Here is a 22959-nt window from a genome sequence, read left to right on the forward strand (position 1 = left end):
AGTGGACTGTAAGCCCAATATTTCATCTATTGTCCCTGGACCATTCTTAAAAAGGCAATTTAAGTTAGAATAAGTCATATATATATATATATATATTTGTCACACACACCAGATCAAGTCAAGGGAGTTGTTTATTATACACTGGAGTGGTGCATTACATGAACATCAGACATCCCTGTTGTAAAAACCCCAGTATATTCTGGTTAGGTATGTTTTGAAGCTGGTTTGAGCTGGTCATGTGCTGGTCTTAAGATGGTCGGACCAGTTTAAGACCAGCACATGACCAGCTCAAACCAGCTTCAAAACATACCTAACCAGAATATGCTGGGGGTTTTTCAACAGGGATGTTTGACAACCAGAGAGTACAAATATGTTTTGTTTTAATTGTAGCCTATGTAGTACAGTCGTGGCCAAAAGTTTTGAGAATTACATAAATATTGGAAATTGGAAAAGTTGCTGCTTAAGTTTTTATAATAGCAATTTGCATATACTCCAGAATGTTATGAAGAGTGATCAGATGAATTGCATAGTCCTTCTTTGCCATGAAAATTAACTTAATCCCAAAAAAAACCTTTCCACTGCAGTTCATTGCTGTCATTAAAGGACCTGCTGAGATCATTTCAGTAATCGTCTTGTTAACTCAGGTGAGAATGTTGACGAGCACAAGGCTGGAGATCATTATGTCAGGCTGATTGGGTTAGAATGGCAGACTTGACATGTTAAAAGGAGGGTGATGCTTGAAATCATTGTTCTTCCATTGTTAACCATGGTGACCTGCGAAGAAACGCTTGAAGCCATCATTGTGTTGCATAAAAATGGCTTCAAGGATATTGTGGCTACTAAGATTGCACCTAAATCAACAATTTATAGGATCATCAAGAACTTCAAGGAAAGAGGTTCAATTCTTGTAAAGAAGGCTTCAGGGCATCCAAGAAAGTCCAGCAAGCGCCAGGATCGTCTCCTAAAGAGGATTCAGCTGCGGGATCGGAGTGCCACCAGTGCAGAGCTTGCTCAGGAATGGCAGCAGGCAGGTGTGAGCGCATCTGCACGCACAGTGAGGCCAAGACTTTTGGAAGATGGCCTGGTGTCAAGAATAGGCAGCAAAGAAGCCACTTCTCTCCAAAAAAAAAACATCAGGGACAGATTGATCTTCTGCAGAAAGTATAGTGAATGGACTGCTGAGGACTGGGGCAAAGTCATATTCTCCGATGAAGCCTCTTTCCGATTGTTTGGGGCATCTGAAAAAGGCTTGTCCGGAGAAGAAAAGGTGAGCGCTACCATCAGTCCTGTGTCATGCCAACAGTAAAGCATCCTGACACCATTCATGTGTGGGGTTGCTTCTCATCCAAGGGAGTGGGCTCACTCACAATTCTGCCCAAAAACACAGCCATGAATAAAGAATGGTACCAAAACACCCTCCAACAGCAACTTCTTCCAACAATCCAACAACAGTTTGGTGAAGAACAATGCATTTTCCAGCACGATGGAGCACCGTGCCATAAGGCAAACGTGATAACTGAGTGTCTCGGGGACCAGAAAGTTGAAATTTTGGGTCCATGGCCTGGAAACTCCCCAGATCTTAATCCCATTGAGAACTTGTGGTCAATCCTCAAGAGGCGGGTGGACAAACAAAAACCCACTAATTCTGACAAACTCCAAGAAGTGATTATGAAAGAATGGGTTGCTATCAGTCAGGATTTGGCCCAGAAGTTGATTGAGAGCATGCCCAGTCGAATAGCAGAGGTCCTGAAAAAGAAGGGCAAACACTGCAAATACTGACTCTTTGCATAAATGTCATGTAATTGTCGATAAAAGCCTTTGAAACGTATGAAGTGCTTGTAATTATATTTCAGTACATCACAGAAACAACTGAAACAAACATCTAAAAGCAGTTTAGCAGCAAACTTTTTGAAAACTAATATTTATGTAATTCTCAAAACCTTTGGCCACGACTGTATATTGATTAGTTCAAAACTTAAAAATGTTCTTAAATTATATATAATATTTCGATTCCCAACCACCAGAGGGCAACATTGACTGACAGCCAAAAGCTTGACTAATGACCTCTTTCGCAGGGTTTACTTCGGATGCGATGTTTAGAAATCGTTAATATGTCTAGGCCTACTGCCGACAATGATACCCCACACAAAATGAAAGATTTTTAATATGAACACATATCTGGGATTATTAGACGAAATAGATATCAATGAATATTTCAATGCACGTGTCTATTTCATCATTGCATTATAATTAATAATTATAATTAAAATTCAAGATCTACAACGCAGTCTTGCTTGGAGTGACATGCTTGGAAATAAAATGATTTCTGACTGTAGGAAGTATTTTATTTGCTGATGTTTTTAATTGACCAACGTCCACATCATGGCTTTTTTTTTTTACCTAGCATGACTGTGCATAGGAATTGGATCTTGGAATAAAACTTTCTCATGTAAATGTAATACACATTAAAGTGTTCATTTGCTGATCTGATGTTCGCTACTGGAATAAAATAATAATAAATTTAAAAATGTAACTTTACTCGCTCTCACTTTTAAGTTAAATAAACCTTCACATGGTTAGGATGTTTGTGTTGTAAGAATGTACAGGGAACCTGAAATACAAATTAATGACTGGTTAGGTATGCTAATGTTTTTCATAAAAAAAAAAAATTACTTATTTGTTCAATAGAATGTGTGGAAATCCCTATATGGCAATGGTTTTACTTGTGATTTCTTAACATGAAGCCACAAGCAATAAATATAGCCTACTGACCGTTCTAAAATAGAATCTTCGCTTATGCAGATTACTAGTATGCTGTATAAAAGTGTCTATTAGGAATAAGGAAGGACAAGGAAGTTGAGTACTGAGTACGAATAACTATTGAGTAAATCTCCCAGTGCAGTAATTTATAGCCGCATCTTTGCCCAGCAAAGTGCAATGCAGTGAGTATTCTTCAGACGACTACCTGACTACTACAGATTGCCTTTATCCAGCAATCAAGGCAGGTTTTCTTTGGCCTAACTGCTGCTTTTGGTCGGAGTGGTGGGTTAACTGTGTACTGTGGGTTTAAAAACCCATCATCCTTCATTGATGAACTGACCTCAACCTTCCAGAAGATGAGTTTGAGTAATGAGACTCAACCCAACCTTCTGGAAGACCCCTGCTTCCAGTCAGGCCCAAGCCTTTGGACAGACCCCTGTTCATGATTGGTCCTCAGCTTTCCAGCAGGCTCATACTTAGAGAAAGTATTTTACCATTTTTATACTATTTGTTTTTAGTATTTGTATTTTTGTTTGCACTTGTCATCTGAAAATAATTAGTAATTTTTTTAACATTTATAATATGATTAACATTTATTTTAATGAAACATCTGTCACAATTTCAATGAAAAACTTTATTTATATGATTTATAATTTAATATACTAAGGTGTTAAACTACTAATTTACATACGTGATTTAAATTAGTAATTAATTTGAACCTGGATGGTCAAATAAACACGATGGAGGTGAGAAGACCGATCAATGGCATTGATATCAATTGAATGAAAAGAGTAATCTGTGATAGACTGCATCTGCTTCTGCTTTCCTTATTGATTGTGTGCTCAAATAAGAATAATTATGAACACACTGGAAAAATAAAAACATATAGCATGTATCAACCAGGTGTGATTGATACTAGGCCTGGACTCTCCTTTAATAATTAATGTCAGTGCTGTAGTCACCTGTTATTTGTTATTATTATTAATTTGATTAATTATTTCCTGTACCGTATAAAGCATCCAAGCATAATGGTCTTTGCATTCAAGACATTTGGCAGATGCTCTTGAAAGAAAAAGGGATACAAAAGGGAAGAACATATAGCCTGTCAAACAGCTATAGACTGAAGACTGAAGAGAGCTTTGATTTTGTTTTGCAGTGGTTTATTCAGGTTGCTGTCTATAAAATTACTGACACATGCAATCTTTCCTAAATAATCACTGCCTTTGGATAATCATTTGAAATAAATACATTTTCTTTAATGAAAATCAGAAAACTCACTTTAACCTTATTCATGACAATACGTTTTCTCTCAGGAATATACATTTATTGTACATACTGAAAACATAATGCCACATTGTGAGGAAATCATGCCATCTTTTGGACAGTATTGGTAGTGCGTTATTATGTATCGTGAGTAAATTCTTATATTTCTTAACTGGAAAGTGTTTAAAATCTTTCATCTTCTTAAGTGTTTAAGTCCTTCATCTCATTGCTGACAAACAAGAGATGGTTTAGTGATAATGATGGGCTGGTTAGGAATCAGTTTTAAGCATTTGTCCGCATACTTATATATATATACAGTACTTACTTCTGCCAAGAGTGAAGAATCTATAAGAGTGACGAGACCCAAGAGCTGAAGGGTTACAAAAACAGGATCCTGCTATGCTTATGCCAGTCTTTACACTATTCTGAACATGAAATGTGAAGTCTGTCTGTCTGTCTGTCTATCTTTCTATCCATCTATCACATTCACTCTCCACAGCCCTCAGTGTAGACCACAGGAATAAATCAATCTGTAGGCCTATAATCTTAAACAAATACAGAGATTACCACAATCCTTAATCCACAGGGAAAATATAGTTCGGCCCTGTTTAATTCTATGCCTCCCAGTGAGCTTGTTTACAACAGACTTGGCTGAAGTATATGGTGTAGTGGACACTGGTTTCGCTTCAGGAACCAGTGATATTTGACATTTACTGATCTAAGTTATTGAAATAAAAATATGACATTAGCGTATCTCTGAGGTTCAAGATTAAGTCCTCTTGAATGCCCAAAATCAGATCACAGCGCGTTAACTGCAATTTGCCACTTGCTGATCTCATGTCAGTCTTTGAATCTCTTGTGCTTTCTCTGTTCACTGTGTCAATGCACAAGTCTGTGTGAGTCTCTGCTGCAGAGTTTTGACTCACTGAACAGCTCGGCTATTTTTAGCCTCTGCAGCTCACACTCCATCAGGTTACAGCGAGCCTTGCCTTCACCACAAAGGCTGAACGCCGAAACGAGAAGAAAGGATTGTTTACAGAAAGATGTTTGTGAATGTTGTCTTTGTTAAATAGGAAGGGTGGAGATGGGTGGTCACTCAAAACAGTCAACCTACTGTAAAAATATCAGACTATGCAAAGTTCTGGCATTTTAAAGGGATACTTCACCAAAAAAGCATTTATGCACCATTATAATTAATGATCAACACAAAACAGACAAAATTATAAGTTTTGAAGAATGTTCATGCTGGTCAGTTCCATATAATGAAAGTGGATGGGGACTGGGGCTGACGAACTCTAAAAGGGACAAAAATAAGGCATAATAAGCATAATAGAGAAACATGCTGATATTTAAGTTGTTATTCACTGAAAGCCTTGTTTGACAGCCATTGTTCACCATTCACTTTCATTCTTATTTTTGAGGGGAACTATTCCTTTAAGGGTTTGCTTTTGCCCACAGTCTTATGTTCAGAGTAAACGTTACACAAAAGCGCTGCTGCTGGACAAGGAGGCAGATGCAGATGTGAGGTCATTGTCCAAAAGAAGACGGTTCTCCCATGAGGACTGCATTTTCATAAGCCAATAAACTGAACCCTATCTGTTCGGAGCGCCATCATTCCTTGCTGCAGTCTGGCGTTTCAGAAACATGAGCACTTGATGTTCTTTGTTTGATTTTCTGTTGAGTCACTACACACTTCATCATAGGGCTGGATACAGCACCTCTGCTTCTGTGTGCTGCTCATATTCCTGCATTTATTCACTTAATAAAAAATGCATCATCATTTACTCATCTCCCTTTGTCCCATACCTCTGACTTCCTCTCTTCTGTGGAATACAAAAGGAAAGTTAGAAAAACAAAGTTATTTATAACAACTCATTTTACAGAAATAGTGTTTAAAAAATAATTTTTATTTTGCAGTAGCGTGGTTTGAACCCTAACAGTTTGAAAAGTGCCCATCAAACGCTGGCTCGCTGTTTCTCCATCGGCACCTTCTTTTTTCTCTTTCTTTTTTTTGGTAGGCTAATGCTTTGCACTTTTGGTGGAAAATAAATGTATTTAAGAGTAATATTTTAATTCTAATCAAGTAAAAGTACCATAATTATACTCAAATCTTTTTTTTGTTAACTCGAGTTATGTAACGAAAGTATTTGTAATTAGTTACTTTCTGCCTCCGCATATTCATCCATCATCCACCAGAGAGCTGGGCATTATTTGCCCACACACTCAGCAGAGCAACACCCAGCCCCTGCCAGACCTTAAATAACCTTAGGCAGTGGGCTCCTTCAGATAAACACGGGCCCAGACACTGAAAGACACGAGCCCTCCACAGACACACACTTGCACTGCCTCCAACGCAACTTGAGGAGAGAGAGAGAGACAGTTGCTAGGAGACACGCCCCCAGTGCAAACACAGAGCCATCTGTCTGTGAAAAGCGGAGACGAAGTGCAACTGAAATGTTGGCACACTCCCTGGAACAACAGAGGAATGGAGAGCAGCCACCATCTTGTATTTTAAGCTTGTCCATAATGAAATAAAGCTCTGTTTGCAAGAGTGAGCCCGCATCGGGATTTTTACCTCAATTGCAATGTTGAAGGACTTAAGTGTGCTAATCTGCTAATCTAGTTAAGCCTGAATTTAAAATGTTAAACTTTTAGTTTAAAGACAAAACATAGAAGTCCTTCGAGCAATATTTCACACAAAATGAAAATGATTTACTTAAAGGGTTAGTTCATCAAAAAATCTAAATTATGTCATTAATAACTCACCCTCATGTCATTCCAAACCAGTAAGACCTCCGTTTATCTTCGTAACACAGTTTAAGATATTTTAGATTTAGTCCGAGAGCTCTCAGTCCCTCCATTCGATTTGGTGAACTGGTTCAAGAAGATCCGGTGTTGTACCGAAATCTGACTCCCCGGACAAATCGCACTCCCCTTCGCGTGCACGCGCGTCACACATTTGAACGCAGCGCTTGCAGTTAAACCTTCAGCGGTTTATTATAAGCCTTTTATTGATCGTTTTTTTCCACAGTTGGCACCAAGAACGAACATAGAAGCGTTGTCTGATTAACAAACAGCTAACGGATGCAAAAACGCCGACTGGAGAAGGTCGTCAACGGAATTAAACCGCAATTTCCAAAGTAAAAGTGCAAGTTTTACACTTAAATTATTAACTGCACCAACTTTATCATCTCGCAATGCTCTTCCTATAAAACCTGCTTTTCATTTAAACTGATATTTAATCACATTAAGTTTGTTAAACTAGGATGAATTTAGTTAGAATTTAGTTCTCGTAAAATAATATGTAGGCCTATTATTAATAATAATATCTAAGGTATTATTATTATCACGCAATATTTATTGTACGATCAGTATTTATTATTTGACAGTGCCTTTGCATCTTGCCCTATAGACTGTGCGAAGGGGAGTGCGATTTGTCCGGGGAGTCAGATTTCGGTACAACACCGGTTACAGCGAATGATTCGTTCGCGAACCGGATATCACAAACTGCTTTGTTTTGAACTCTCTCACAACAGACACGGAAGAGAAGACAATGCTGAATAAAGTCATAGTTTTTGCTATTTTTGGACCAAAATGTATTTTCGATGCTTCAAAAATATTCTAACTGACCCCTCTGATGTCACATGGACTACTTTGATGATGTTTTTCTTACCTTTCTGGACATGGACAGTAGACCGTAGACACAGCTTCAATGGAGGGACTGAGAGCTCTCGGACTAAATCTAAAATATCTTAAACTGTGTTACGAAGATAAATGGAGGTCCTACAGGTTTAAAACAACATGAGGGTAAGTTATTAATGACATAATTTAGATTTTTCGATGAACTTACCCTTTAAAGGGGGGTACAATGGTGTTTTATGCATTCAGAGTTGTTCACAGTGTCAAAGAGAGGGATTCTCATGTTAAACATGGTTAAAGTTGTAAAAAATAATTTGGCAGAAATTTGGGAGAATTTTTCTGCCAAAAATCTTACTTCCGGGTTGGTACAAATTTCCGGTGTTTTTTTCCGATTGTGGATCTGGTGGAACTCCTTATGTAAGCATTTCTCTTGGAAAAGCGTGCCCGTGCACACGTTGGCCAGAGGAGAGCGAGACCGCGCACATCGACGCGCTTCATCGGGAGATCGTCGGCAGCGCTGCATATGATTTGTTTGGAAATGTCTCCAAATAAGTGTGTTTTTGGATGTTAGGGAAAGTTTATGGTGTTCAGCTTCCCCAAGAACCCAGCGTTACATGAACAGTGGATGCAGCTTGTTTTTCCGGGGCAGCAACGGAGTGTATCAAGTGCCTTTGTGTGTTCTGGTCATTTTAGTGATGAATGTTTCATAAACAAGGCCCAGGTCGATGCTGTATTTGCACATTGTTTGCTGTTAAAAATGGAGTGGGAGTAGTCCCATTGATAAAAAAAAAAACCCATTCATGTAAGTACAATTGCATCAGATTTCTGTCTTTTGTTGGAAATCAGCACATAATGAATGTTAATGGAAACAACACGAAACATCAGTATTATAGCTCCTCCCACGGCACTCCTCCAGGAGCTCGGCTTTTTCCGGAGAGAATCGTAAATGTGTATTATTCTTTTATAAATATGATAAAACTAAAGACTTTTTGGAGATATGAAGGATAAAGTACTACTCTATATGTACTCAAGATTAACATGAGATTAGGTGAAACTGTGTATGTACCCTTTAGGTTAGTTAAACTAATCTCATTCCAAACTTGTTAGATAATCTTTTCTTCTGTGGAACATTAAAAGAGAAGTTTAGCAAAATGTCAAAGCTGCTCTTTCCCATACAATGAAAAAAAAAAAAAAAAATCTATTCCAAACCTGTACAACTTTCTTCTGTGGAACATTTTTTTTCATTATTATTGTGAATAGGACTTTTTATTTTTTATTTTTTAACAAATAGCACCTTTAACATGTTGGAGTACTGTACATTTTAGCCCTGCTCCACTTTCGGTATATGGAAAAGAGCGGCTTGGATAGGCTAAATATCTCCTTTTGTGTTCCTCAAAAGAAAAGTATCACATTTAGAGTAAGTAAATGATGTCAAAATGTAGATTTTTGAGTGTATTGAGTAGCATGTAGTTTTGATAAGAAGTGTCGACAAAAATAAAAACATCAGGCAAAGCAATATTTTTTAGTTTTATTGACATTTTATATCAATGTTGATTGGAGTTCCAGTAACATTATCTTCTTCTCATCCATGTATAAAATACACTACAGTTGAAACTTCTAACTGGAATACAAAAGTAGTAAAGTTTGGTGTCCAGACATAAAGTATGATACTGCTCAGATAACAAATGCAACAATTTAATCCTCGACACAGATAACAATCAGTTATGGTGAATAAATATGTTAATGCACATATATATCTTAAGTGAAGTGACATTCAGCCAAGTATAGTGACCCATACTCGGAATTTGTGCTCTGCATTTAACCCATCCGAAGTGCACACACACACACACACACACTGTGAGCACACACCCGGAGCAGTGGGCAGCCATTTATGCTGCAGCGCCCGGGGAGCAGTCAGGGGTTCAGTGCCTTGCTCAAGGGCACCTAAGTCGTGTTATTGAAGGTGAAGAGAGAACTGTACACGCACTCCCCCCACCCACAATTCCTGCCGGCCCAGGACTCGAACTCACAACCTTTCGATTGGTGAGTCCGACTCTCTAACCATTAGGCCACAACTTCCCTATAACCACATATCCTATATCACCACATGTAATTTAAATTATGTGTCAGTAAAACATGTCAAGAAGCTTGTTTTTCAACTACACACAATCCCACAGGCTACCATTCTCTGCACTCCAAAAAACAAAAAGCCAGTTTTGTAAAGTCAACTAATTTGCAGTTGGATCTTTGGTGATTTTTGGAGATTGTGAGGAGCTATGATGAATTCTGTATTTATTTTAAAGAACCTAATGGATAGGCAGTGTACAGTCTCATCTTTTGTCCTTATTACCCCAAGGAGTCCACTAACAAGCAAGAACAGTCAGTACAAATGAGTGAGTACACAGTGAGACTGAGAACAGCACAAACTGTTGGAACATGGAACACAGACACAAAGATGTTCAGATACAACACCTTGTAAACTGCTTTACACAAAGGTTTACATTCATTTAATTAATGTTTCATCCAAAATCAGTAAGATGGTAGTTTTATGCAGAAAGCATGACGGTAAACTTGACCTTTCTTAGATGGTTTAAAGTCCCCCTATTGTGCCATTTCCAATATCGCCTTTCATGCAGTGTGTAATGTAGCTTTATGTGAATGTAAGGGATCTGTAATGTTGTGAAGCTGAAAGTGCATGATAAATAAAGTTATTGCCTCCCTCAACAAAGAATCGGCTCTGTATAGCTGAAACGAGTCATTAGTAATTTGAATCCCACTTCCGTGAAGTCTACATGCATAATGCACGCCTAATTCTAATTCTTAATTTTAATTTCAGGGAGTTCAACGATGGATTCACAAAACGCTTGCTGTTGAAAGATGGATCAGTATCTGGTTTATTTGGACCAGCTGCTCCACCGAATCACAACCCACCTGTAAGTATTATAAATAATAGATGTTTACATTTTCTATAGACTGTTCAAAATACAGAACTACTGAAACAGATGTATCGTTTACAACACGCGCTGTACGCGGTATACCAATCACAACAGACTAGGCCATCTGACCAATCAGAGCAGAGCAGGCTCATGGTAAAGAGGGGTTTAGAGAGTCTGAATCTTTGAACTGAACGAATCGTTTGAGAATCGCTGGAAAATGAGGTGATATTAAATGCAAATTTAGAGAAAATTCAAAGGGTTTTTTGACCATGTAATCCTATTGTAGGAGACTCCCAAAACAATATTAGGAACTGTAAAAATGGCATAATAGGAGCACTTTAAAGGAATAATTCTCATATAATCCACAAATGAAAATTTGCTGAAAAATTACTCAAAATCTAAATGAGTTTGTTTTTTAATCAAAACAGATTTGGAGAAATTGAGCATCACATCACATCACTTGTTGATGTTTTTATCAGCTGTTGGGACTCTCACTCTGACGGCACCCAGAAGATACATTGGGGAGCAAGTGACGTAATGCTAAATTTATCCAAATCTGTTCCGATGAAGAAACAAACTCATCCCCATTTTGAAAGAAATTTGGATTTTTGGATAAACTATTCCTTCAAGCCCTGTTTGTTGGTCCGTCAGAGCTCCATTCAGAGATTTCTCCATGCCAGTCCTCCTCTCTGGCACAAATCTGAATTTGGAAAGTCAGCCTGGTAGTTTCTCACTGACACAAAGTGGAGAAAGCCCCATCAGCTCAGCAAACTCGTGACCTAGATCCTGCCAAGCACAATGCTCCCTCTGAGCCCTGCCGTATGTCATATACAAGTATGAATAGAGCCGCTTGTAGTATAAACCATCAGGCTGAGATGAGCGTGACATGCGATATGCTGTTGTTTTAACATACGTATGTCTGTACACCTTGTGTATGCATTCATGTATCTCAGTGTGCTCCCATGTGCTGGAGCGGACACACACACACACATGCACACACTCTCCTCCAGACACACAAAGCCCCCCGGGGCGGCCCGCTCTCCTGGTTTCGTTACGGCTAAGGGTGTGTGTGTCAGCAGGAGCTGGAGGGTAGAAGAGGGTTTAAGATGGTAATGGCGAACCAAAGTGAGTCATTCACCCACACATTCACCATCCACCCACTGCTCTCTCCAGGACGCCCGCTCAGTCCCAGCCGTTGTCCTTGATCATGTGGGCGAGCTCGATAATGAACTTGCCTTCCTTGTACTTCTGACTGCTCTCAAAGGCATGTTCCTGGGGGCAGGAGGAAAGCGAGAAACCATATTGACTGAAGGACAAACTTGGATGTGAAACTTGTCATCATTTGTAGATCAGTAAGAGACGGTCCATGAACTTGCCTTGCCTTATCATAAAACATAAAATTATGTCAAGTATGTCTAAAGGTGTTATATATGTTATTTGGTAACACTTTACAATAAGGTTCTATTTGTTAATTATATTTAAGTGTATTATATAACATTAACCATGAGCAATATATTTATTGCAATATTTATTAATCTTTGTTAATACTAGTTAATATTGTTAGTTCATGTTAGCTCAGGTCCATTAAATAACATGAATAGATATGATTTTTGATTTTAATTAAGTACAGAATGAGTAAATGTTGAAATCAACATGAACTACAATTAATAAATTCCTTAGAAGTTTATTTATGTTAACTAATGTAGTTAACTTATGTTAACAAATGGAACCTCAACTTAAAGAGTTACCTTTTTTTCTTAATTTTTTTATATCAGGACAGTTTTATCTCTGACATCTATGATATTATTCCCCTTCACCAAAATATAAAAATTTTAAATAAGAAAAAAACATGTGTAGGTGCCAGGTTTGGATTGATGTCTTTTATTTTGAAATTCACTTTCAATTTGTGATGTCACTTGACACAGGTGCATATTACCTGTTAGTTTGCGTGTAGTTAGGAGGTAGGAAGGGGTAGCTGGGACGCTAACTTTCTGTTGACCGTTTTCATTTAATTTCATTTCATTTAATTGTTTTGTTTTGTTTACTTTACTGTTACTCAATGTTACAATAAATCACCAGGATTTGCAGTGGAAACGCGTCATCATTTACTCCCTCTACTCAGTCTCTTAGCGGTTACTGGCTGCCGCTACAACATGCATAGAAGCAGTGTATTCAAGTCATGTTTTTAGAAATTGCATTTTAGTGTATTTTCGAATCAATTAATAGATAGGACAAACAAGTTTCACTAATGCATTTATCACCCCTTTTGCCTTTTCTTTTTATGGCTGATGGATGCAGGCAGCAGGGAGCACTCATCAGATTTCTGGAGAAGGGCACTGGGTCAAACTTCTCTGCTACTCTGAAACGTCTGCATTCATACTGACATAAATATCTGATGTGCTTATAAATAACCAGGCCACTATGGGAACGTATACTTGTTTGTGTGCTTATTGGTGTTTGCATCGGTCAAGAATCCATGTCAAGGGCAACCGGAAATCCACTAGTACCAAAAAAAAACTATTGGCATGCGGCACAGCTGCTGATTAATAATGGATGCCATGCAAGGAATATGTCCTGCTTAGACAAGCCTTTATGAGCAAGCTTTAACTCGCAAAGCCATGGTGCTATTTTCTCAAAGTGTTTGTTTTTGCTACTGTACCTTTAAGACTACTTTATGTAAATGACTTGGGTTATGATGTGACGTCACTTTTATCTACATGTACTTGAACTTTCCATGTGTTGTGAGTGTTTCCTTACATATTTCCACCCCAGGGTGGTTTTGCAGTTTTCGCAGTAGATGTCTGCCACTGCATGAAGGCCCGTGAGCAGAACCCTCTCCTCTGCAGGACCACATCCTACGTTCACCCTGACAAAACCAAAGGAAGCTACAATTAGGTATTAGGTTGTGGAAGCACAGTAGACATGAACAAAGTTTATACACTAAGATTCAAAAGCTTGGGGTCAGGAGGAAATTAATACTTTTATTCCGTTAAATTGATTAAGACTTACATTGCCACAAAATATTAGAATGATTTCTGTAGGCTCACGTGGCACTGAAGACTGGAGTAATGATGCAGCTTTGCCATCTAAGGAATAAATTACATTTTAAAATATATTCAAATAAAGAACAGTTCTTTTTAAAATATTTCACAATGTGCCATTTTCTCTGTATTTTAAATCAGATAAATGCAGCTTTGGTGAACATAAGAGACTTCTTTCCAAAACACAACCCCAAAATTTTGAATAGTAGTGTGTGTAACATACCACTTCCATATCAAACTCCTTCGAATACCAGAAATGCACAAACAAACACCTGTATAAAAACAACTTACACCGAGTTGAACAGATATGCTCTGCCTTGACTTCCTTGAAAGGACTAAAAGAAGAAAAAAAATGCATTCCTTAGAGAGTTGCATTTAATGTCACATTCAAATGTTAATCTGAAATTACAGTATCTGTACTGTACTAAAGAGCAGCTTTTCATCCGGGCAGAACTGATGTGACATTAAACAGCACGTGTTGATCTTCTAATCTGTGAGCTTCATGTGCTTAACAAGCATGTTTGTACGTGTCCTGTTCCTGCACATGCTGTCAGGTCGTTAATTTTGGGCTCATTTATTACCTTGGAGATGAGCTCGTCGTGGTTGGCGAGGTGTGCTCTGCAGTGGATGCAGCTGTAGGTGCGGTGGCAGCTGGGCAGGTACGCCTGGAAAGTTTTGGAGCGCGTCATGGTGACCATGGGCCGGGTCGGCGGGCGGTGCAAGAACGGGCTGCCGGCCCAGGTCGGCTCACAAGGGAAGCACCGCAACACACAGGTGAGGGCCGTGGTGGGACGGGGTGGGAGGTATACACCTGCACACACACACACACACACACACACACACACACACACACACACACACACACACACACAGACACACATGATGTCCTGGGGTGAGTATCACATCTGATGCATTGCACTGTTTGTTTGAGCGACCTCTGAGTCAACCAGTTTGAGTTTGGGACGAGACTATCTGTTGAACAAGGTTATATTACTATCGCTATAACTTAGTAATTTGGTAAGATTAGGAACCAAGAACCTATTTTTATTTAAGAATCTATAATACCAATGAATTTACAGAGTGAATCATACAATTCCAAAAAGAAATAATCTTATAAGAAGGTGAAGCCATTGTAGTCCAAATTATTACCTAACAAATGAGTCTGGTTTCTTTAAGAAAATCAAGTAGATACAGCTACAACCACCAAGATTTAAATCAGTGTAGTTATTGATTGATTGCTCATATGGAAACATGTAGCTAAATATAAATATTAATAATTTTGTCAGTAATATTTTTATCAAATAAATGAATCAATGATATATGTTACCATATATTATTTGTATTTGTATTAGTTTTTTTAGTTTTGCTTGGGCTATTTGAAATATAATTATTAAGTATAATTTACTTCAGATAACTAGGAAGCCTATGTAAAAAAAGTTATAGAGCAGTTAAAATGCATATAATTTAGCAATTTGAATCATCCTTTTCTTAAAGTTACTTAACTTTAACTTTTTTGTCAAAACTTTATTTGAACATGTAGCATGTTTGTAGATAACTTATGTTGTAAGTCACCCATACAACTTATATTTTTTATTTGTTTAAAATGCATAGGTTTTCGAAATAAAACTTGATGAAACGATTTCACTGTTTTAAAGGTCCCTTTTTTCGTGCTTTTTTTGAAGCTTTGATTGTGTTTACAGTGTGCAATATAACATGTGTTCATGTTTCGCGTGTAGAAAAACACAGTATTTTTCACACAATTCACCAATCTGTATACCGCTGTTTTCACTGTCATAAAAACAGGCTGATGACTTCCTTGTTCTATGAAGTCCCTCCTTCAGAAATACGTAAGGAGTTCTGATTGTGCCAGCGGTTCCTGTGTTGTGATTCGACAGCAGCTTAGTGCACGCTGCCCTCCTGGAAACGCGATTGGGCTAGTTTTGGAGTAGTTTTGAGAAGGAAGTGGGCAGGATTTGTTTTGAAAACCTGGCAATGCTGATCTGAACGCACATGCTAGAGATGTACTTCTAATCAAAGAACGCCTTTACGAGATGCGCTACCATGTACTTAACAAAGCTAAACAGCATTGCCCTCTGTGTAATAAGTTACAGAAACTGTTAAACGCACCAACTTAAATAATAAAATACACTTACCGGTTGTGGTCCATAAACAACGCCTTCTCCAGACAAAGAGGGAACTGCTCCATCTTTCAAGAATAATCTTTGTGCGAATCCAGCATTAAACTGATTGAGATTGAGGAAGCTCGCTGTCCTCAGCAAAATGTGCTGCACATAGTTTTACATGTGGATTATAATTTTCGGGAACCGAGTTAAACATAAATTGTGACCATTGATCTCTAAGTACAGCATCCCTGGGAAGGCCAAACAAAGGTTATTGGACTCCGAGATGAAAATAACAGCGCTTCGACGACATGCCGACAAACACAAACGCAACTGTTCCTCTTCTCCGCCAGAGCGCAACAAGACCACACCCCTTTTTGTGTATTCATGTGGGTGGAGGTTAGTCAAAAAACTGTTTTAGTGACGTCATTACTGCAGGAACTAGAGGGATCTAGTCCGAATTCTGTTAAATAAAATATCTCGCTTGGCATTGAACTTTAAAGGTGCCATCTGTCATATCTGGCAAAAAAATCAAGTCATACTCCACATTCCATACCAGATGGGAGCAGTATGCCTCAATAAAGTGAATTGGTCTACTCTAGAGTAACAAACGAGCAACGGCATAGTCTCTATGCTCTGCCCCTACCTTCACAACAACCCTACAGCCATAGCCGAAGCCTATAAGACAGCGGTTCTCAATTGCAGTCCTCGCGCCCCACTGCTCTGCACATTCTGAACGTTTCTCTTAGCGCTTCAGACATTTGTTCTATTCGAACATAAGTGCCCTGCGAAGTGGACATCACAGGATATTCAGCCATGATTCCAGTTCGAAGCGAACGTAACTATATGTTCCAATCAAAGTGCATTGAAGTGTGCAAGACGTGAATTTAAATTGTATTGATTTACAGAGGTATATGATGTCACAGTTGTCCATGTTTAAAGACGCTGCACAGCACAAATCAGTGAATGAATGTTTCGATGTGAGTTAAACTTCAACAGATTTTCCCGGCTCAGAGAGTAGGGAGCAATGAACAATTGAAAAACAGTTCATGCACGGAGTTCATTTCTAACGAGCTGATTATCTGAATCAGGTGTGTTAACAAAGAGAAACGTGCAAAATATGCAGAGCAGTGGGGCGCGAGGACTGGAATTGAGAACCGCTGCTATAAGAGGACGTTTTGCCTCCAGAGGAACATTGGGTGATGTCAAGTGATTTTGAAACATGACATCTTCAAGCTACTCCCCTTCACCTTTACCAGTGAATATGTTCATATTCGATTTGTTAATATTACATTGAGTTGTATATACACATTATTGGAATTAAATTAATTTGACAGACAGCATTCTGTCAACATCATTGGTCAACATCAGACAGCTGATGTTTACCAAGCTAGCGCCAACCAACGTAACCAGAGCTGCCAACTCTCAAGCATTCACCGTGGGACACACGCAATTGACTCTTTTCACACGCTTTCACGCCACACATCAATTTTCTCACGTACAGAAAAACCACGAAGCAAAGAGGACACGGAGACCAACAGACTAGACAGAGCAGGTTACTTATGATATAAAAAAAAATGGGTAAGTTATAGCTAGCTAATTATCAAACGCAGCTACGGTTAGCCATCGCTAACATTAGCACGTTTATAGAACAGCCTTCGATACATTTCTGTTATAACTTCCCGAAAAAAAATACACAAACATATAAAACAAACTTCTAGCGAAATACTAACAGCATCTAACTTACCAATCCAAAAGAAATGTTGCAAGTTCGGTGTCGAACCTCATTTCTTTCAGGTCCATCAGTTGTCTCCAGCGATTGAAAGCAGTGCCGATGTTTACTCTGGTTCGGCTCCTTTTCTTATCGGATTTGATTTGTGATTCCGAGCGCGGTTGTTTCCCTGAAGCGGGTGGTGGTCTCTTGCCAAGGGCTTAAGTCATCCTTCCGCTCTCTTCCCTGAACTGAAATGAAGTAGTGGGCTGTACTTTCCACATGATTGACATCAGGTATAAGTACTCCCACAAGCCGTGCGAGTTATTCGTGTATTGCAGGTTGGCTGGTGGTTATGTTGCCCGCATACCGCCTCCCATGGCCGAAACTGGTATTACGACACCTGTCGGGCCGGGGCTAGTAATGCTAATGCTAATTAAGTTTGATATCTCTGCAGCACTATAACTTGAAATTTTTTTTTTAATGACATCATCGCCCTTATTTCTTCTCATTCTTTTGATGCGTGTAGGTCATTTTTTGGATATTTTTACCTCAATTTTTGCACATGGCACCTTTAAGCTTTAGAATTTTACAGATATTATTTATACTCTAACAACACCATTACTCACTAACTAAAGTTTAAAACATGGGATCACGAAGAACGGGACCTTTAATTACTTTTTGAAGATTTCCAACACATTTGAACAATTCTGTGATTATACTGATAACTGTGAACATTTTGGTCACTATAATAGTGATATGAAATTTTCCACTGTTTTCATGCTAAACTCTAATAACAACAGCTATGTTAAATAATTCAGCAAAAAATGTTTTTAAATTTATGAAAACATGCAAATGTTCCATTAAATTATTGAAATTTACTTCTCAGTGGGTACTTAAAGTAAATAATTTAGGACAAAGGGGTTTGTCTGAAAAAAAAAGTTTGAAAACCCGTGCCATAGACATGGCCCTACCCCACTCATATAGTATTAGTTTTATTAGTGCAGGTCTTAAAAAGGGTCATAAAAAGCCTTACATACTGTACACTAAAAAAAAAGAAAGGAATGTAAATAGTGAAATAACATACCTTCCTTGATGTTTTATTTTTATATGGGCTAGTTAAATTTGCCTAACTTGCTAAAAAGTGCCTGCCCGAAGGGCTATCAAGGATTTTAAAATTTTGCAAAACCTAGGATTGTTAAGAGCAAACTGGAAACATTCAACTTTCTATGAACTTTACTGTAAACCTTAAATGCTGAAATAAAATCTAATGTTAACTTTTGATGACATTTTTAATAAAAGAGATATAGATATAGAATGATGTTTAATATAGATATTTAGATATTTTGGTGTAGGCTCTTTAAGCGTGGGCCAATGCCCTGACAACCACCCACCACACCCCAACTTCATGGTGGGCGTTTCTGCATGATCAAACCCTCTTTCCATCGTGCAGATATTGCACACTTCACCTTTAAGAATGTCCAGCGGTCAGCAAGTGTGTTTGCTTTATTGTTATGTTACTCCTTCAGTCAGATGGCTTTGTTGAGGCAGGGGTGAGCCTGTCTTAAGAGTCCAGAGCAAAAATCAGCTCTTATGTTCTGTCCATTGTTTCCCCGCCAAAGCGTGGGGTTGGTCAATAAAGAGTCTACTGACAGATCGAAGCACTTTCCCACACAAACACACAACCGTCGGCTGGGGCAAACACACACATACTGCAAATAAACCATCCACAAATAAACCATCTAACATTCTGGTGACCCGGTCTCGCCCCAGTTCCACACCCTGACCTGTTTTGGTATTTTAGGACTCCGCGAGTTTGCTCAGGACCCCGTGGTGTTCTCTTACAGTTTGCTGCAAACCAAATGATGCATTTGGTGACAATGGTATGATTACTACATAATAGATGAGATAATGGATTTCTCTTTCTCTCACAGAAGCTTTGGGAGAGACTAAGTGGCTTTAACTTGTTCAAAGTTCATACTGGTTTCTGTCTCAATATTATATTTAAACTGAAATGTAAGCTATTTTGTATGAAAACATCAATAAATTACAGCAAAAGTGAATCAGGTAGTGACTACTCCGGGTGTGTGTGTATGTGTATGTGTGTGTGTGCGTGTGCGTGTGTGTTCACTACTCACTGCTGTGTGTGTGCAGTTGGATGGGATACATGCAGAGCACAAATTCCAAGCATGAGACACCAACCTTGGCTACATCTCACATCACTTTCACTCATTTTATTCACGCAGCTGTAAATAGAATCCAGGTTTTGTAATTGCCAAAACAGGCGGATCGATAAAGGTGAAGGGAGAGAGTCACAAAAACACATCAGATGAGCTCTGATCCGTGAATGCTGATGAAGCTTCGGGCTCAACCAGTTCAAATACAGACCACTGAAGCAACACATAAACTGTGCTACAGATCACAGAGCTGGACACAAGCTAGATGGAAAGCCACACATCTTATAAGATGCTTTATAGTCATTTTTTTCAAGTGTATAGGTAAAGTTCATACCAAAGTGGAAATGCTGTCATCATTTATTCCTCCTCACGTTTTTAGAAACCTGTATGACTTTATATATTCTGTGGAGCATTAAAGAAGATATTTTGAAGTTAAATCACTTCCACAGAATAAAGAAAGTCATAAAGGTTTAAAACTGTTATTTAAACCAATATGAGGGCAAAAGATTCAATAGGATTTTCTAAGCTGTTCTGGGTGTTTTTGAGGTCTTGCAATTCTCAACATAGTAAAAAAAAACACTACTAAGAACATAAATAAATACATTTGGTTCAAAACTTTTTAAAACAAAACACATTCTATATAGTATGAATGAAATCCAGATAAACATTATCCGCAATGTCATCTCTTGTCACATGACCTACCAGCTACTATTCACAACTCCTCTCCTGTAGCCTCATGGGATAGTAAAGTGGACATTGAATGCATAATACTTTTCGCCTACTGTTTTTCGAAAACTCTGAATGAATATGGACAAACTCATTTCACTCTTTTCACATACTATATAGTATGGAAGTAGGCATATTTAGATGGTCTTAACAAAATGGCCAAAGCACTATTAAACTAGTCCCAATAAAAAAATTAAACAGTACCTTTAATTTTGTTAATTAGCCTCTTAGTTTCTCCTGCTAAGTGCTCTGATGCATTTGTTGTTACAGAGGGCTGTAGCAATCATCACTTCAAGGTCTGTGCAACATAAGGACCTTCCTTATATAACCCGAAACAGCGCTGATGGGGATAACAGTAGTTATAGAAGATGGGAAAATGTGTGTCCTCGTGTGGCATCCCATCCTTTACTGGCTGTCCAGCCTCCAGCATCTTTTTTTGTGATGCATTAACTGATTTTGGAAAATGGTGTAATACGATGTTACATCATATCACAATGATTAAACAGTCCTTATTTTTTCCTGAATGAAAAATAAAATGTTCTGCTTTTTGTGATTATTCATTTCTGAGGGCTTGTATTTGCATTCATAAATGCAAGTTTATTATGCACGGAGTGTCACAGTATAGTACAGTAGCTTAAGGCCATGCAGGAAATACTATTAAAAAATGTAATCTCTGCAGACCGGATTGAATTTGACAGCATTTCAGAAATTACTTAAAAAGCTCTCTGAATTCAATGGTGTAAGAGTTAGTTGAATATAAAACAGCAATCAATTCTTCTTATTGTTTTATGTAATAACTGACTGATTGAGTGCTGTGCTGTACTAAACCTCATGTACTGACAGCAGACAGTATGTGCATGCTTTTTTCATGCCAATTTTGAATGCAAGCATGCTTTCAAATTTGACCCCTGAGAACAGAACCATAAACAGCATTTAAAATGAATTTTTTTTTTTAGTTTATTACAGCATACTTCAGCAAATCAACACACACACACACACACACACAAAATAACTGAACCTATGGTCAATGCTGCAGTATAACTGTCATCAAGTACTATGAATTCAATCCCATCAGTGTTGTCTAGTTAGGGATCTTACTAGGTTTTGAAACACAGCCAATAAAATATAAGTCCTTTATAGCCAAAAAGTCCATAAAAAGTGCCAAAATATGTCTGGTCATGAAGTGTAATGTTATAGTGACGTGGGTCAGTTATATGAAATATTCTATTAAATATCCTTTAATCCTTTAAGAACATTCAATTAAAAGATTATAAATATGTTTTTTTTTGGTTATGCTACTCTTTCAAATATTCAATTCTGTTTATACTGAATATTCTATTGAAATTAGATTTATAAAATGTTCTACATATCTAAAATTCATGCATAGAATTGTATTCAGTTGTATTACATAATTAGATTACATTCAATCAAAAAATTCTAAATATCAAATATTTTGGTTCTGATATTGCATCAAATATTCAATTCTGGTTATACTGAACATTCTTGAAATTTTATTTTAAAATGTTTACATAAATGTAAAACGTTTTCAGTATTCAGTTCTATTTAATTATACATCTTATGCTGAATATTGTATAACATTTTATTACATATTCTCAAATTATTTTATTTATATTCTAAATATTGAATACTACACAACATATTCTAAATATTGAATGTTAACTATTTTACAGAATATGGCATTATGAATGCGATATGGCATTATTAGGTCTCTAATCAAAACAAATAGTGCGATGTTTATCTCGCGGAGATCTCAGACATGACGCAGACTGGATAAAGTGCGCACTAATGCCGGTCTAAATGCAGAAATGTCTTCATTTATGACTGATAACACTTACATGTCATGCAAACAGAGCGATTAAGGAGATCACTGTCAGAAATGCTCCACTGCTGCAGTGATGCTGATGCTGCTGGTGGAAGTGACAGCGGAGGTGTGAGATAAACACGCATCATCATGAGCAGTACCACTGCGGACCTGCGGCACATCACACCATCCAGCATCTCCAGCACAGATCTAACGCAACACTGACATCATGACCTGACGCGCTCACACAGCTCACTGTAAACAGCAGTTCACATCTTTACACAAAGCAGATGACTTCAGCAAACTTTCATATTTGACCACTCGTTAAAATGTCTAGCGCTTACCTTTGGAAAGAAGAAATCGAGGTTGTGAGATAATAGCAAGTGCTCCTCTTCCGTGACAGTCAAGCAGGATTCACGGTCAACTTTGCGCGTGCATTACGACCCCGTTTCTCTCGCGGCCAGTGTGGAAGTGGCGCATGTAAACCAAGTTTTGTCTGGGCACGATCTCACTGTACATCACCTACAGCACGAATGACAGCTGTTTCCACCAATCACTGAGGGGCAAACGCACAGCAACACTACGTCGATCGGTCAGGGCGTGCAAAAAACAACCAATCATCATTTAACCTGCAGAGCTGAGTTTAGGCAAAACTCAGTATTTAGTTCTGTATTTATTTTATTTGGGGGTTGAAGGTACAAGCTACTTTCATTATGTCCATTCGGTGATTAAATTGTTTTAAGGTCCTACTAAATACAACTATG

General features: G+C 38.1%; 1 protein-coding gene across 3 annotated transcripts; it reads right to left on the reverse strand.

The window, feature by feature from the left end:
- Window positions 1-11090: 11090 nt before the first annotated feature.
- On the reverse strand, window positions 11091-22701 carry LOC132122856 (protein yippee-like 2). Of its 3 annotated transcripts, none has more exons than XM_059533341.1 (5): window positions 22540-22701; window positions 14221-14450; window positions 13931-13974; window positions 13356-13464; window positions 11091-11870 (listed from the first exon to the last, which is right to left on the reverse strand). In XM_059533341.1, exons 2-5 carry the CDS (start codon window positions 14335-14337, stop codon window positions 11781-11783), a joined length of 360 nt encoding a protein of 119 aa, XP_059389324.1. In that variant the 5' UTR covers window positions 14338-14450; window positions 22540-22701; the 3' UTR covers window positions 11091-11780. The 3 variants fall into 3 exon arrangements, with proteins under 3 accessions (XP_059389324.1, XP_059389322.1, XP_059389323.1); XM_059533339.1 differs by lacking the exon at window positions 22540-22701 and adding an exon at window positions 22230-22425; XM_059533340.1 differs by lacking the exons at window positions 11091-11870; window positions 22540-22701 and adding exons at window positions 11972-13282; window positions 22230-22441 and having other exon boundaries at window positions 13316-13464.
- Between the last annotated feature and the right edge of the window lie 258 nt (window positions 22702-22959).

This window comes from Carassius carassius, chromosome 41, assembly GCF_963082965.1.
Source record: "Carassius carassius chromosome 41, fCarCar2.1, whole genome shotgun sequence".
Taxonomy (NCBI): domain Eukaryota; kingdom Metazoa; phylum Chordata; class Actinopteri; order Cypriniformes; family Cyprinidae; genus Carassius; species Carassius carassius.